Raw genomic sequence first — 14,812 nt, 5'->3', positions numbered from 1 at the left:
AAGGTATTGGCTCAAAAAGTTATCAATCCTGGATTAAACTTGAATCCAAGGAATGACTGTATTTACCTGAATAAACAGCACATATTTTTTTTGTAAATTGTGTGTTTGAAAAATTTAATTAACTTGACAACGCCATGTGGCAACGATGCATAGCACCAGTTCCATCAAGCTCAACGGTTGATTAACCTGCCATTGCTTAATGGATGATGGACATCTTGCATGTGGTTCTTGAGTGTGTGTTTCTGTGAGAAAAACATTGCAATGATTACTGAAGGTTTGTCGTTGCGCCTGATCATTTACAGTTTTTGAAAAAACCTAAAATGATTTAAAATTCTCAGGAAATATAAAATACTGCTGCGGGAAGATTGTATATTGTTGATAAAAGTCATACACACGATTTAAGGAAAATAATAAAATTTGTTAAGTGTGTAGTGGGGAAAGAAGGCACAGCGGGAGGAGAAATGAGAATTATTAAATTAAGAAAAAATTTGTAAATTTTGTTCAATAGTACAACCAAACTAGTATGAAACTAGCATGAACTAGTACGAAAAGCATAGTCTAAAACATTTAGTTAAGATTTAAAAAAAAAGGGCCAATTTTAACTAGAGACCGGAAAAATTCGCGAATTCATTTCGCGATAGGCTAAAATACATATAGTTATACCTCAGTGCTGCCTCTGTTATTGGCTCACAACTCACCTGGACGATTCTGGGCCAATGAGAAACACCCAACCAAAGCTTAATCGAATCACAGGCTGCTACGTTAGGACGTCTTACCAGACAGCAGCCCATGAGTGGGTGGCATTTGACCGAGTGTACGTAGAACTATGGAGTTCATCCTGGAGGTCATTGAACCCGCGAATTTTTCCTGTCCCCAATTTTAACACATGCAATTAAAAAAAAACAAAGCTATACTAATAATAATAAAAATAGTAATTGTATGTTACGTTGTTTGAAGTAGTTACCCCTATGGACACATCCCTGTGTCGCCTGGAGCGGGGGACGGAGTGATGGAGCACCGCTCCCATGTCCTCCAGGCCTCCCTCATCCCCAGACATGTCTCCCTCCTGGTCCCCAAGCAGCTTGGCGAAGTCCAGCCCGCTCTCCTGCAGCTGGGCGTAGCTGCCGTGGGCCTCGACGCGACCCTGCGAGGAAGACCAGAGCACGCCGTCGGGGTCACCCGGCAGTAGCCTGCTGCAGCTAGCATTGCAGGCCCTTACCCTCTCAACCTTAAAACATTTACATGCTTTTTAAAACTACACGTAATGCCGATGGAATAAACCCAAACAACAGTCAAGAGAATCATGGCAGATACGTACACATTAAACAACAGTGTCGGGAATTACATTAAAAATAGAAAACAATAAGATTATGCATTTTTAAATCTTATTGTAACTGAAATTTATCTCATATATTTATTAACATTATTATTTTGTAACTGAGAAATGATGTTAGCACCTAGTTAGGAATCTTATGCCCAAGCCTATTATGTAAACTATTTAGTACAAAAATTTTTTAAATTTAATTTTGGGTTGTTGAGTCGCAATACATTATCCAAAATTCATCTAAATGTTCAAGTGGATTTAGACATATATTGGAACTTGTACATTAACTTTAACAAGAGCAGTGTCTCGATTAAAATGGAAGTCAGCAGGCACACTTACCTGATCGGAAGACAAATTATTTTGATTAACATACATACATTCTTATGGAAAAATGTATGAAAAAAACTGATTTGATTAGCGCTCTGTTTTCTTGAAAAAAAATAGAGCATTATTTTGAAGGGTGTCTATTGTCAGTTCTCCTAGTAGTGAGAATTCCCTGCACATTAATTTGACTGAATTTAAAACAGAGCATTATTGCGAAGGGCAGGTGTCTATTGTCAGTTCTCCAAGATGTGAGAATTCACTGCATATTTTATTTGACTAAATTTTAATTACAGCATTACTTCGAAGGGCAGGTGTCTATTTGTCAGTTCTCCTAGTTGTGAGAATTTAATGTTCATATATTAATTAGACTTAATTTTCTTTAAGCTGTAGTATTGTTGTTCGGACTGTCTATTAGTGTGTGTAATTTTGTGTTAGTAACATTGATTAGACCTCAACTTAATCAGTGCTTCTGAGAAGTCTCTGAATACTTCAAGTTGTATTTCCCGCACTGCTGTGTAGTGGCAACCATTGTCCAGCATCATCTGCCAATAGTTGGCAGCCCTGAACTTCCAGCCGGAAGTCAGTCGTTTGTTTAATCATGGCAGTGAGTAGTACTATGGTGTAGCCTCACGGTTAAATTGTTGTTAGGCTTCTGCGAGCAGAAGATTTTCACTTTGAGTCGAGCTCGAGCGAGTTTGCTAAAATACTCGCGAGTATCGAGTCGAGTTCGAGTTTTTTTTTAAAGTTTATTGCACATAAATTTACTGTGATGGAGTAATAAAATGTGAGAACTTTTGAGAAAAATATGGAAATAAAAAAAGAAACCATTATCATTGTTAGCCTACTAAATAGATAGACCTACATTAGAGGTCTGCAAGCCTAAGAATTTTACTTTGAGCCAAGCTCGAGTGAGCTTACTTGAAAGTTCTCGAAGCTTGAGCTTTTGTGATACAGTTACACTTTTGGGAAATTATTTTTACCTTAAACTTAGTAGGTATAATGTTTGAATAAAGTATTAAAATGAAGTGGGCTTATTAATTTTGGGTAACTATTTACAGAGTGCTTTTATAATTTGCACTGCTAGGAAAAAAAACATGTTTTCCATTGAATCTAACCTGTTTCCATTGGTTCATTAGCAACTGATATCATCCAACTAACATAACCACAGTTTACAAGTACGTATATGTTTGTGTAAATGTAACATATCTTTGGAATAATTTCATCCTTGTCAATTTTTCTGGAGTCCTTACTGAGCTTCAACTAACTGAGCACCAAAAATCATGTTGTTTGAAAAGTACATTCACATTGTTTCAACATTTCCACTTTTCAGCACAAAAATTCTGAGAGAGATTGTCATAGAGTATTAAATTCTGTTCTTCAATCTATCATGCAGAAAAATAATTTGTTCTGCACGTTCAGGAGTTAAATTAGCTCTACGATTGGAGATGGTGTTTACAGCAGATGAGAAACATTTCTCGCTGGCAACCTGTGTGGCTGGAATGCTTTAGTAAAATTGTTGGTAAATATGTAGAGTCGCGGTATATGCGGGAAAAAAATGCTAAAATTCCGAAAATACTTTTATTCTATGCTCTTTCACTTCCTCTTTTCAAATCAACCGGCGGAGATAAGAAATTCCAAATACTTTAGGAATATCGAATTTTTTAATTTTCATCACAATACCTGGGTATTCATGCGGCGATCACCATTGTTTCTGGTTTACGAGTATCTATTATGTTTCTTATTGGACAATTTTGTCACGTGACAGTTCCGTGATTGGCCAGTATTCAAATGAACCTTACGTGATTATTTATTTATTTATTAATGTTCCGTCGGAGGTATCGCGACGTAGGTGAACGACTACATCATTTCCTTCTAATGGCAAAGGAAATGTACCCGCCTCCAACTTAGGTGGGTTTTTAACGTTTCTAATTTTAAAGTCTTATTTTTTATTTGGATATTGTTGCGCAAGTAATAAGTAACAAAAATATTTTACGTGAGTTGTTAATGTTCATCATTTGTCCGGGTTTGTTAGGTCAGATCAGTTACATTATAAATACTTTAAAACTAAAGAACCATTGAAATTAATTCACATTTTTTATGTCCGCTTAGTTTGAAAGTATTAATAATGTAACTGACCAGACCTAATCGACCATTTTATTTATTAAGCATTCACGAACATACGGCAAAATAACAAAAATGGCGTCGGTCTAATGGTTGTACAGGTGTTGTATTGCAAAATTAAAAAATTCTATATCTCCTAAAGTATTTGGAATTTCTTATCTCCGCCGGTTGATTTGAAAAGAGGAAGTGAAAGAGCATAGATTTTTAGCATTTTTTTTCGCATATACCGTTACTCTACATATTTACCAAATTGTTTAACCTCAAAATTAGTGTCAAATATCTGTAACTTGTCATTAAGTTTAATCAATTTAAAGTAATAAAAATAGAAGCATTTTACTTAATTCAATTTACACTTGCAAAAAAAACTTACGCACAATAAACCTACATGGAAATTAAAGTCTTTTTCAATGTCCTGTAGTCTGAAATATGTTTACTCATGTCATCAAATGTAGAGCTGTACTGAAGAAGCCGATTTTGCCAATATTTAGTTGAATCGGCATTTCTGCCAACTTCCAATACTCTTGTTAATTTTCGGCCGATATTACTGAAAAACGAAAGAGAGACTGCCATAACCTAAAAATCCACGAGTACCCTTTTCACTTTTCGTAGTAGTACTGCATTCTTTCAGATCACATTATTTCTTAGCAACATGTGCCAACCGTACATATCAAGATTTAACATCCTTTTTTTTTCAATAATGTTCTTTAATTTTAATATGTCCTAAATAAATACATTACCATCACGGTAAATACACTTCTCGGTTATTACGGCAACTATAGTGCAAATGTGGTAACTATCATGCTTCTGCAGTAGTTATGGTATCTACAAAGAATCTTTAGTTCTTTTTATGGTAATTATCTTAAGATAACTATTGGAATTGTACTGCAGTTATGGTACATCATCCATATTTCTTCGTAAGTTGTTGTTCATTTGTCTTTTCTTCATATTTATATTTACGTGCGCCATTACTGGCAGGAACTTTCATAAAATTTTTAAACGGGACTTTATATCACACATTTAATGGCGTAAATGATGAGACCCCGGACAATTTAAACGCTTTTTACAGTAAAATGCGGGAAATGTTTCCGCATAAAGCGGGAAATACTTCCGCATAAAGCAGGAAAGTGATACATTAATGCTATGCGGAAAATTATAGAAGTAAAAAAAATTAATCACGGAAATTCGTAAATCCCGGGTACGTAAAAATGATGTGTTCATGTATACGGTCGATCATGTTACATTATAAAGTAAAGGATAATAGTGTTGTAAGACTTTTATTCTGATATAATGAGAGTTTTTTTTTCTATAGGTAGAGTGCAAGAAAAGCTCGCTCGAATTTCGAGTTGTTGAAAACCACGAGCTCGAGTTCGAGTATTACTAAAAAACTCGACTCGAAACTCGAATTTCGAGTACTCGCAGGTGTCTAATTGTTGTATTATAATGGCATCTATAATCATTATCGTATACAGTCCACTCAGTTTATCGCGCTATAACAATTGAAATTTTAAATAAGGTTACATGCCATCACCCTACTCGGCACTTCGATACCCGCGTGTCCCTAGCCACGGCGCGACCCACCTCGTTCAGGATGACGATGTGGTCGACGTGGCTGAGGAACTGCAGCTGGTGGGTGACGAGCACCCGCGCCTTGTTCCTCAGGAAGCCGCAGATGCAGTCCTCGAACAGGTGCTTGCCCACGTGCGCGTCCACGGCCGACAGAGGGTCGTCCAGGATGTATATGTCTGCCGGCTTGTACACGGCCCTGCGTCACAGCCAAGTACGTACACAGACTTCAAAATACGAGAGGAGTTAACACAATTAAGAGGCAAAACCTGTAGTTTTTCAACTAAGCTGTTCCCAATGGCAAGATACAAGTTTGCAATTATAATCATGCAATCCCCACTTCCCAGAATATGTTTTGAAATTTAACGAAACATAACTAACACATATTATAATTTTAAGTGATTAAGTAAATTAGAATGAAATAAATATAACAAAACACAGTAAATTCCGTTTTACACCAAACATAGCTCAAATTAATAATAATCACTATCAAAACACAAATGGAATACTACTTGAATTCGAGGGGTGGATTCGAGGCACTCTTTGGAATTCGGATTCGAGATTTCGATTTGAGAAAACTGGGATTCTACCCATCAATAATTTTGGCTTTTTATGTTTATGTGACAAAATGCCTCTTTTAATTTGTATGAATACAATGTTCTGTAGAACGCAAATCCTGACCTGGCTAGGTTGATGCGCGCCCTCTGGCCTCCGCTGAGGGACACACCTCTCTCCCCCACCACCGTCCTGTCGCCGTACGGCAGCAGCTCGAAGTCCCTGACGAGGGCGCAGGCCTTCACCACCTGCTGGTACCGCCTCCTGTCGTACGGCTCCCCGAACAGTATGTTGTTGCGCACGGAGCTGGCGAACAGCCACGGCTCCTGCGAGGCGTACGAGATCCTGCCCTTGACCGCGATGGAGCCGCCGGTTAGAGGCAGCTCCCGCAGCAGCGTCAGCAGCAGCGAGGTCTGCGCAGGGGAACAGGGCGCTCACCACGGGCTCTCCCGGCCCCGGGGCGAGCAGGGCGGACCTCGGGGTGGGCCTCACCTTGCCGGAGCCCACCGGGCCTATCACCGCGAGCAGCTGGCCCGCCGACACCTTCAGCGTGACGTCGCTCAGGGTGTTCTCGCTGGACTCGGGCGTCCACTTGGCCGTCGCATCGTTGACAACGATGGCCAGGTGTTCCAGCCGGTTGTTAACAGCTGCTTCCTCTTCTTTGGTCTGCGGTACCACGACGGAAGTCCTGTCGCTCCTGGAAACAGCTCCTGTCTTGCTATTGCTCTCCCGGCTGCTGGGCAGCTCAGGGGTGTCCAGCTCCTCGTACTGAAGGAATTTCTGGGAGCAGCAAACATTCAAAACTGATTCAATAACAATTCACAGGAAGGTATCGTCAGATAATAGACTAACTACACAACTTCCGTTACGTACCTCCACACGCTTGATGGAAACTAGTGTTTCCGCACCCAGAAATATACCCCGAGGAAAGAAGTCTGTCATGGTAGTTCTGAGGACACCGAAATACGATGCAACAACAAAAACCTGAAATAAAAAAAAGTGGCATCAGCAATGATTGTAGCACGCAGTAACAACAGATTTTGTTACAAGAAAATCGGGAACTAACAAGAACGAAATAAGATTTTTATTTTTTCAGTAAGACAGTATATAAGATAATTATATGGTCCACAGTTATAGTGACCAAGTTTTCCACACTTGCATTTTGTCATTCAGAATATTCTTGTAATCAATTTTTGTACTTGGATTTTTTTATTTTAAACTATTTTATGAGTGTAGTTTTTCAACTAAGCTATGAACAGCATTCAAAAACAAAATTGCATAAGTGATGCAGTTCGTAGGCATGATGAGCAAGTTATTCAAATAAGCTCTCATCAACTTGCTAGGCAAACGAATTACTCCCAAATGCTTTGAAAAATTCACGGGTGTCTCGCACTAAAATGCAAGTGTGTTTTATGGCTGTGTTTGTCATTACAGCGCAGTGTTTTTCTTAACCACAAATGCCTGTGATCACTTTTATGAAACAGTAGAGGTATACAATGAACTATGTGCTTGTGCCCCTCAATTTTGGCGATCAATGTGCATTCGTTAACATTTTTAATGGTGAGCTGGTGAAGATTAACTTATAAAGCTGATAAGGGGAAGGAAGCAATTTTATCTTACAAATCAGCAGCTAAATGACCAACTTAGTGTTTTTAATATTTGATTATGAAAAGCAAAAAAAATTCTTAAAAATTTTTTTGAATATTCGGGAGAAATTTCTTTAAAAACATTTTTGTTGAAAGTTATAAGGTATGTGGTTTTTTTTTCTTCGAGAATTCAAAGTTATGATTATTCTAAGTTGGTTCATTCGGGCATGTAACTGAGTATTTTGCTAACCTGTTACAGAACTTTTACTGAAGTCCTTTCTATATATTTGCATACCGCACGCCAAATAATCTTCTGGTGACGCAAGTCGCCTTGAATTTACATGTCTAGGCACTAACTGCTTGCTACGCAAGTAGCGGTAGTGCTATGTTCTGTTAGTGCACGTGTATCGCTGTATCATAAATTCCTAAATTGAAATTAAGAGATTTTGTGATAAAAGCAAAACGCTCAAACAGGAACAGTGCTTTTAATCAGCATATTGAGTAAAAATGCAAAGCAGGAAATTCTTCCAGCATATGCCCTGGGCAAGTCTAGTCTTATCATTAGTACCACCGTTGCCCTTTTCACCCCCCTCCTATCTCTCCAGTAAAGATTGGATATGGTGGAATTAATAAAAAAAGGGGAAGAGAAACATATCACTGATGACAAAATAAGCAGGGAAAACAGGCTGAATACATAGTTTGCTAGTCTATTTTACATGAGAAATGTCTAAAATGTGTAGTCCTATTAAAAAAAAAAAAAAATACGAGCAGTTTTTAGTATTAACATTCCAAATGCTGTTCACAGGAAGAAGTCACTATTAACGCAGTCGTGGGATTAACAGTGTGTATGAAAGGCGTGCACGATTTTACCACATGATAACACTGTAACATACTGTATATATTATAAAATGTTTGCTACGGGAGACATGACTGGTCGCTGCACAGAGGAACGCGAGCGGGAGGGCAAGCGGCCTCCTGTCCGCAGGGCGGCGTGCTGGCGAGGACAGCCCACGCGTGCGTAATTCATGTTCACACGCTGTGGCCAGAGGCTATTTTTTTCGTTGCATTAATACAATAGTATTTAATATTTAATGGTAGTTTATTCATTAAGACCAATACTCAGAAATAATAACAGATTTATTTGGTTCAGAAAGTAAAAACAATATTTTTCTTCACAGGTGACGAGGGGAAGCAAAATGGGCCACCCCAATTTTAACGAGGTAGCGATATTATGAATGCAATCCATAGAACCGTGAGCATACGTAAATTTGAGGTTTTGGTGTAGTTCCCGTTTCTTCGGTAGCTAGAAAACTAAGTCACCAGGGTCATTAATTTGTTATGGAACAGGAAAGTGAGTAGCGATCGGCAAAAGTGAGCGTTTTCTTTTGGATAAATTGTGTGACAAGACATGTATTTAGGATGTGAGAAGAACCAATTTCAAAATTAATTTCAAACTCTTTTATTTAAATTCAAACCATTAACATTTTTGAGTTCATCTGTATGTGCAAAGGAACAGTCAGTTTAGCCGGGGATGATTGTGATTAGTTACAACACTTACAACTTAAACTTAGCGTATCACTGCCAGAAAGAGGAGCAGAATGGAACAGAGTGAAGGAGGAAGAATGGTGGAGGGACAGAGAAAGATGGAGGTCTTTGATTGGCCGACCTGGCAGCATTTGATGATGATGATGATAGTCATAAACACTTTACTACTCTTTTCATTTGCTCATTTGTAATTGGATATGTCTGTGCTGCAAAGTTCCATGAGGACCAATAATCATAAAAATAATATATTAAATTGATAAAGTAATAAAGTTGTATGCAAGCATAGGGAAAGAGGAGAATGAGCTAATAAGTAGAAGTAATGTGTGGATAAAACATAAAGATGTTTTTAAAGGTTTATAATCTTGCTATATGCTTCACGTAATGCCACAAAACATTATCAGAATAAAAATTTGAAATAATTTTCACAGCTTTCATAGAGAATGGCAAGCTTCTCAAAGTAACTGAACATGTCTACACTCACCTTCTCTGCAGTGACAATGTTCCCCATCAAGACGTAGCAGAGGATGGTGACGAAGAGAGTCAGGCGAGTGGTGAATCTCTCGAATGACAGCATGATTGCACGCAGGTAGGACGCAGTTCTGATCGCCCGAATCTCATTTCTACCGTAACATAACATGCATGCATGACAGACTGGAGAAAATTTAATTTTCACCTTTACATTTAAAAATTTTTAAAACATTTAACAAAGTCCTACACAGCACATGATTCTAAATACACTAGAGTCCCGTTATAGCGAGGTGTCACGGTTCCGGGTTTGATCCCCGCTATAACCGAATTGGACATATTTTGGCCTCCAAAAAATAAAATAAAAAAACCAAAAATAGCATAAAAATTATGTTTGAACCTGTATAATTGGAAAATAACAAGTTTTATTAACAAAATCTTAATTTCTGTGAGCAGATGTGTGAATTCTCTTTAAAACGATACCCCACAAGTACGGATGCGATCACCGATTGCGTCAAAATAACCAGAATACCCTACCACGCCACTTAAGTATAGCATGCAGCCCGCAATCGATTACTCGACTTGGCCCGCGGCCGACGCAGCGTTGTCCTGCTATCTATTGTCGATGCGGGCTGTCTGCTGGCGGCCATGTTGGTTCGGGATGTAGCTAACAGGCGGCGCTAGTGTAGCGCTACGATTTAATTCCTTACAAAAAAGCAGGAGTGCGGCAACGCACGTACGCCTCAAACGAAATAGTTGCTGGAAAACTATACTTTTTTCATTTAAAGAAACCTGTAAACTTTTTTTGAAAATAAATTTGGGATTAAACTCAAACCATCACCACCCCCTTTCCGGACAGATACCCCAACAACTGACCGAAACAAAAGTTACAAGAAAACTGTCCTAGCGATTCGGAAATAAATACGGTAGAGCCTACTATTTGTCAGATAGTAAAATAAATAACGTGACGTGTGTATAAACGTGATACGACTGAAATAATTCCAAACAAGTTTATAAATATTTGTGTATTATCAACGCGATCAATTAGCAACAAGTATAAAGATGGCTCTGACTTTTTTGGCCTAACATAGTTATAAACAATGTTATAATTCGTTAATGGAAATGTCCCAACAAATTAATTAAGAGCATTTATATTCTAAAAAAAAATTGCACATTGTTATGTTTAATGGTGGGAAAAAATAGATTTTGTCTATTTTCTAAATAATAAGAAATACATACAAGTATATGTATATTCAAAGACTTGGTTTATTCGAGTCGAGCTTACCTTGGCCTTGAAGCCAAGCAGAAGTTTGATAAAAGAAAGAAAGGACGGGATTCTATTTTTAAAGCCACGCACTTAGGTGGCGACTGCAAGGCTGAAGAATGTGACAGGTGTCAACGGCAAGATGTCTAGTGGCGAGCGAGAGGGGTGGAGATAAAGCAGACAAATAACCAAAGCGCGCTTCAAGCGATCACGCCATAAATTCCCCAAAAAGACCTCGTTATAGCCGTGTTCTCGCTATTACCGTGTTCGCTATAATGGGATTCTCCTGTATAAAGATATTAATTAAATCACAGATAATAATACCTTATAGCTTTAAGGTGGTATCAGTGACAATCATGCATGAAATGAAAAATAAAATTTAAGGAACTGTCAACAAAAGAAATGTTCTTTTTTTTTTAATTTAATTTGGAAAATAGAGAATGATACAAATTTACCACTTTAATGACATGTAACATCTTAGCTCTCGCTATACAGCCTTTGGGGGGAGTAATTTCGTGAATCCGACGGAAGTCAAGGAACAGAAATGTGTATCAATCACGGCGCTGCCATCTGTGGCGGATGACACGAACCAGAGTTCATGAAGACAAAGGCAACCTTTATGTATAAACTGTTTAGTGAATTTTAACAAGATGGGCAGTATTTTAATATAATTCCTTGTTGAAAATCAGGTCCAAAGCTGGTGTTTAGTATATTTTTCAAATCCTTTCGCTTTCATTGAAGACAATTTCATTACATAATTTTAAATTTTGTTCTGCAAATCGAATGATTTGTTAGTAAGCTAGATGCTTCGGCAGTGAATTCTAGCGGCGGCTGTGGAAAGTATGTGTGATTTGCGACCAGAAATGTAGTTGAAAACAATTTGTGTATATTTATCACGCTCAGCATTATTTTAAAGATTTATACTTAAATTATGTGTCCGAATTTCGCATTTGTGTATTTGAATATGAAAACACACGAATTTGCTCATTACCGAGGTTAAATGTTACAAATTACTTGAGAGAACTGAAAGGCTCGCTCACATTTTTTAAATTTTTACTTAGCACTTGGTTCATGTTGGATCAGCAGACCTGGTATGATTAGTTTCAAGTTTCTGCATGATTAACATTAGGAATCTTTATTGTGTCTAAACATTGTTTTTAGCTTTGTACAAACCAGTCTGTCTCACCTTTTATTTTACACAGGGAAATTTAAATGTCAAAAGTAGTAACATTAAGAGTAAAAAACTGAGCACAAATGGGCTATAACCAATATCAACTTGAAAATTTAAAAAAAAAAGACAAAAAATTAATAATGATGACCCCGATCATTATACCACCTTGATTATGAAACAACCTCATGTTTCATGTATTAGGCAATGAAGAAAAAGACAAAGAGGTATTTAAGAAACTGTAAGTACAGAACATAAACCGCAAGCGAATTGGTGGTGGTAAAATACTGGAAATCACTCACCTATATTAGTGACTGTTACATTCTATCAGTAAAGTTTAACCAAATAAAAAAATGTTAAAGATGTTATACTTGGTTTCAAAATTTGATAAAAATCATTCATTAAGATATTCTGTGAAAATTGGAAATTAGAAAATGATTTACAAAAAAAATTTCCTGTTGCAGCTATGAATTGGTATTATGAATGGTTCATTATAATACAAATATATCACACAGCAAATATTTTAACTCCCAGTGTAATTTTGCAATATTTTGATAAATTCAGTTATGTAGTCAGTTTATAGCTTACAGCCTGGCGCGGGCCACCAGCTTGGCAAACGGGATCTCCCAGGTGTACAGCTTGATCACTTGGATGCCGGAGATGATCTCGTTCATGAGTCGAACTCGCTCGTCCGTCCTCAGCGCGCAGCGCATTCGCAGCCCGGCCACCTTCTTGCCGATGAACGCTGTGGAAGAGAATGGTCCGCTGTACCACTGAAGACGCACGTGTTACCCCACACTCGAAACCACTTGCCCCTCTCTCCGAGTTCGGATCCCACAGCATCAGAGACGAGTGATGTACAGGGTGTCCACAAGGAAAAAATATTTCGTACCAACTTAGGCGTGAAAAAAGTACTAGATTTGAAAATAAAAGTACTAAATTATAATTTGTTATGGTTTTAACAATTTAGGAAGTTATTATGACATTGCAATACTCTAACTGAAATATCACAGCACACACACACACACATACATTCCATAGTTTTTAAAAATAATTACACTTAAGAATAAAACATATTGGAGTTACTGTAATATATTATATTAAAGAAAGAAAAAAAGTACTAGATCTGAGCGTAAATGTACTACACCACTAAGAAACTTATAAAAGTACTAGATCTAGTACGAAAGTGCTAACTATGGACACCCTGGTGATATACCGGCTCCACTTTCCCCCCAGTTCCCAATTCAGTTGCGTTTTCTTAAAACTCTGTTACCGGTAGAGACAAGATTTTATGGTTTTATTTTTAAAACGGTTTTGTTTTTAAAACAAGTGATTTCGGTATTGTATTTTTTTTATTTATAAGAACTTTGTTTATTCATAAATATAGCACAATTTTCAACAAATACAACACTTTCTTGTTCAATGATGCTTACTTAACCAAAACACTGTCATTTACACTGATGCATGATGCACTTTTAAAGTATAATAATTAGTAATAATAACCATTGGGTACAATAAAAATTAAATTAGCAAGTATATGTGTGTTTGTAAAATTTTGCAATGTTGTAATGTGGAAATTAGTTACTAACAACAGTTGCAATATCAAAAAAGGGGAAAAAAAATTCCCAATATATTTAGTACATTTATTTGATACTAACGCTATGCTAAATAATTTACATTCATTGTATTTAATACATTAATAATGTACATTTTTGTAATCTGAGTTTTGATTTTGATTTTATGTTGCATTTTGGTGATTTATGGTGTATGTACTTGTATTTAGGTGCTATGTTGTAGTGAAATGCTTTTTGGAGTTATTTCAGCTATATCTCAATTCAACCTATAATCTTGTCCCTAGTTATCAGTTATCTTCCACACAAGTTCCAATTACCTCAGTCACACCAAAGATACTGTTTACAAAAGATAAAAGTAAATTATGAAAAAAGAATAATCTAAACTTATAACACAGTAGAAACACACCAAAGTATTTTGCAACGTATGTATTATAATGGGCAAGGAATGTAACCCTCAAGTTAACAAAGGCCGTAACGAGAATGTACTCACATGATTTGTTGTCAAAAAAAGAGAATAACCAAACTTGAATTTTTATAATCGTTAAACAGAAAATCACTATTTAACTATTTACTTTTTTACTTGCAAAAATAAAAACTTTTCAAAGTAAATAATTTTGACTAAAAAATATAACTTCATAATAATCTTTCAGTTATTGCATATAAAGAATAAGATTTCAAGTAACTAGTTACCGTTGCCGGGCCGACGGAATGTAACACCCATCGACCCTGCCTGCGTGCTGTGTTTGTTCACCTTGCAGAGGTATGAAGCTGAGAGTGGCCACGACGCCGATGACCGCAGACACGCCCATGGAGCGCCACATGAAGTAGGTGAGGATCACGGCCTGAAGGGGGCCCACCCACAGGTACTGGGAGTGGATCAGGGACGTCTCGAAGCGACTCACGTCGTTGGACAGCAGGTTGACCACCTGGCCCACCGTAGTCTCCCCAAGAGCCGTCTGCGTCAGCCGCAGGGACTGCGAGGGAAGACCGGAGACACAGTTAGGATTTTATGGGTCCCACACACACTTCCTTCAAATCAATTCTCCTAATTTTCCCCGTTTTCCGTCTCATATAATACAAACCTGAAGGAACCATAATTTTATCACTTTACAAAAACAAAGTTTGTATTAAGAAAACTATTATTAATTATTATACTTAACACACAACTTAAACCTAGTCAACCAAAAAATAATCATATAGAAGAATGCTAATATTAGATGAAGCATAAACTCCAAATAAAATGAATTAACATGAACATGGATTTTCTAATGCGCAATACCAACTGAAGAAAATTTTTATTCATTTAGTACGAAAATAAGAACA

At 37.3% G+C, this 14,812-nt stretch overlaps 1 protein-coding gene across 2 annotated transcripts in view; it reads right to left on the bottom strand.

Annotated features, from left to right (window-relative positions):
- Positions 1-14,812, bottom strand: part of LOC134532054 (probable multidrug resistance-associated protein lethal(2)03659) — a 72,444-nt gene that overhangs the window by 39,484 nt on the left and 18,148 nt on the right. For both annotated transcript variants that reach the window (XM_063368225.1, XM_063368226.1), the window contains exons 6-13: positions 14,241-14,463; positions 12,504-12,660; positions 9,500-9,638; positions 6,761-6,871; positions 6,380-6,667; positions 6,014-6,300; positions 5,348-5,531; positions 965-1,144 (exon numbers count right to left, since the gene is read on the bottom strand). In XM_063368225.1, coding sequence (XP_063224295.1) covers positions 965-1,144; positions 5,348-5,531; positions 6,014-6,300; positions 6,380-6,667; positions 6,761-6,871; positions 9,500-9,638; positions 12,504-12,660; positions 14,241-14,463 — 1,569 coding nt within the window. The remainder of the gene's footprint in view (positions 1-964; positions 1,145-5,347; positions 5,532-6,013; positions 6,301-6,379; positions 6,668-6,760; positions 6,872-9,499; positions 9,639-12,503; positions 12,661-14,240; positions 14,464-14,812) is intronic.

The sequence above is a fragment of the Bacillus rossius genome, chromosome 5, assembly GCF_032445375.1.
Source record: "Bacillus rossius redtenbacheri isolate Brsri chromosome 5, Brsri_v3, whole genome shotgun sequence".
Classification (NCBI taxonomy): domain Eukaryota; kingdom Metazoa; phylum Arthropoda; class Insecta; order Phasmatodea; family Bacillidae; genus Bacillus; species Bacillus rossius.
This window is presented reverse-complemented; position numbering and strand designations above follow the sequence as displayed.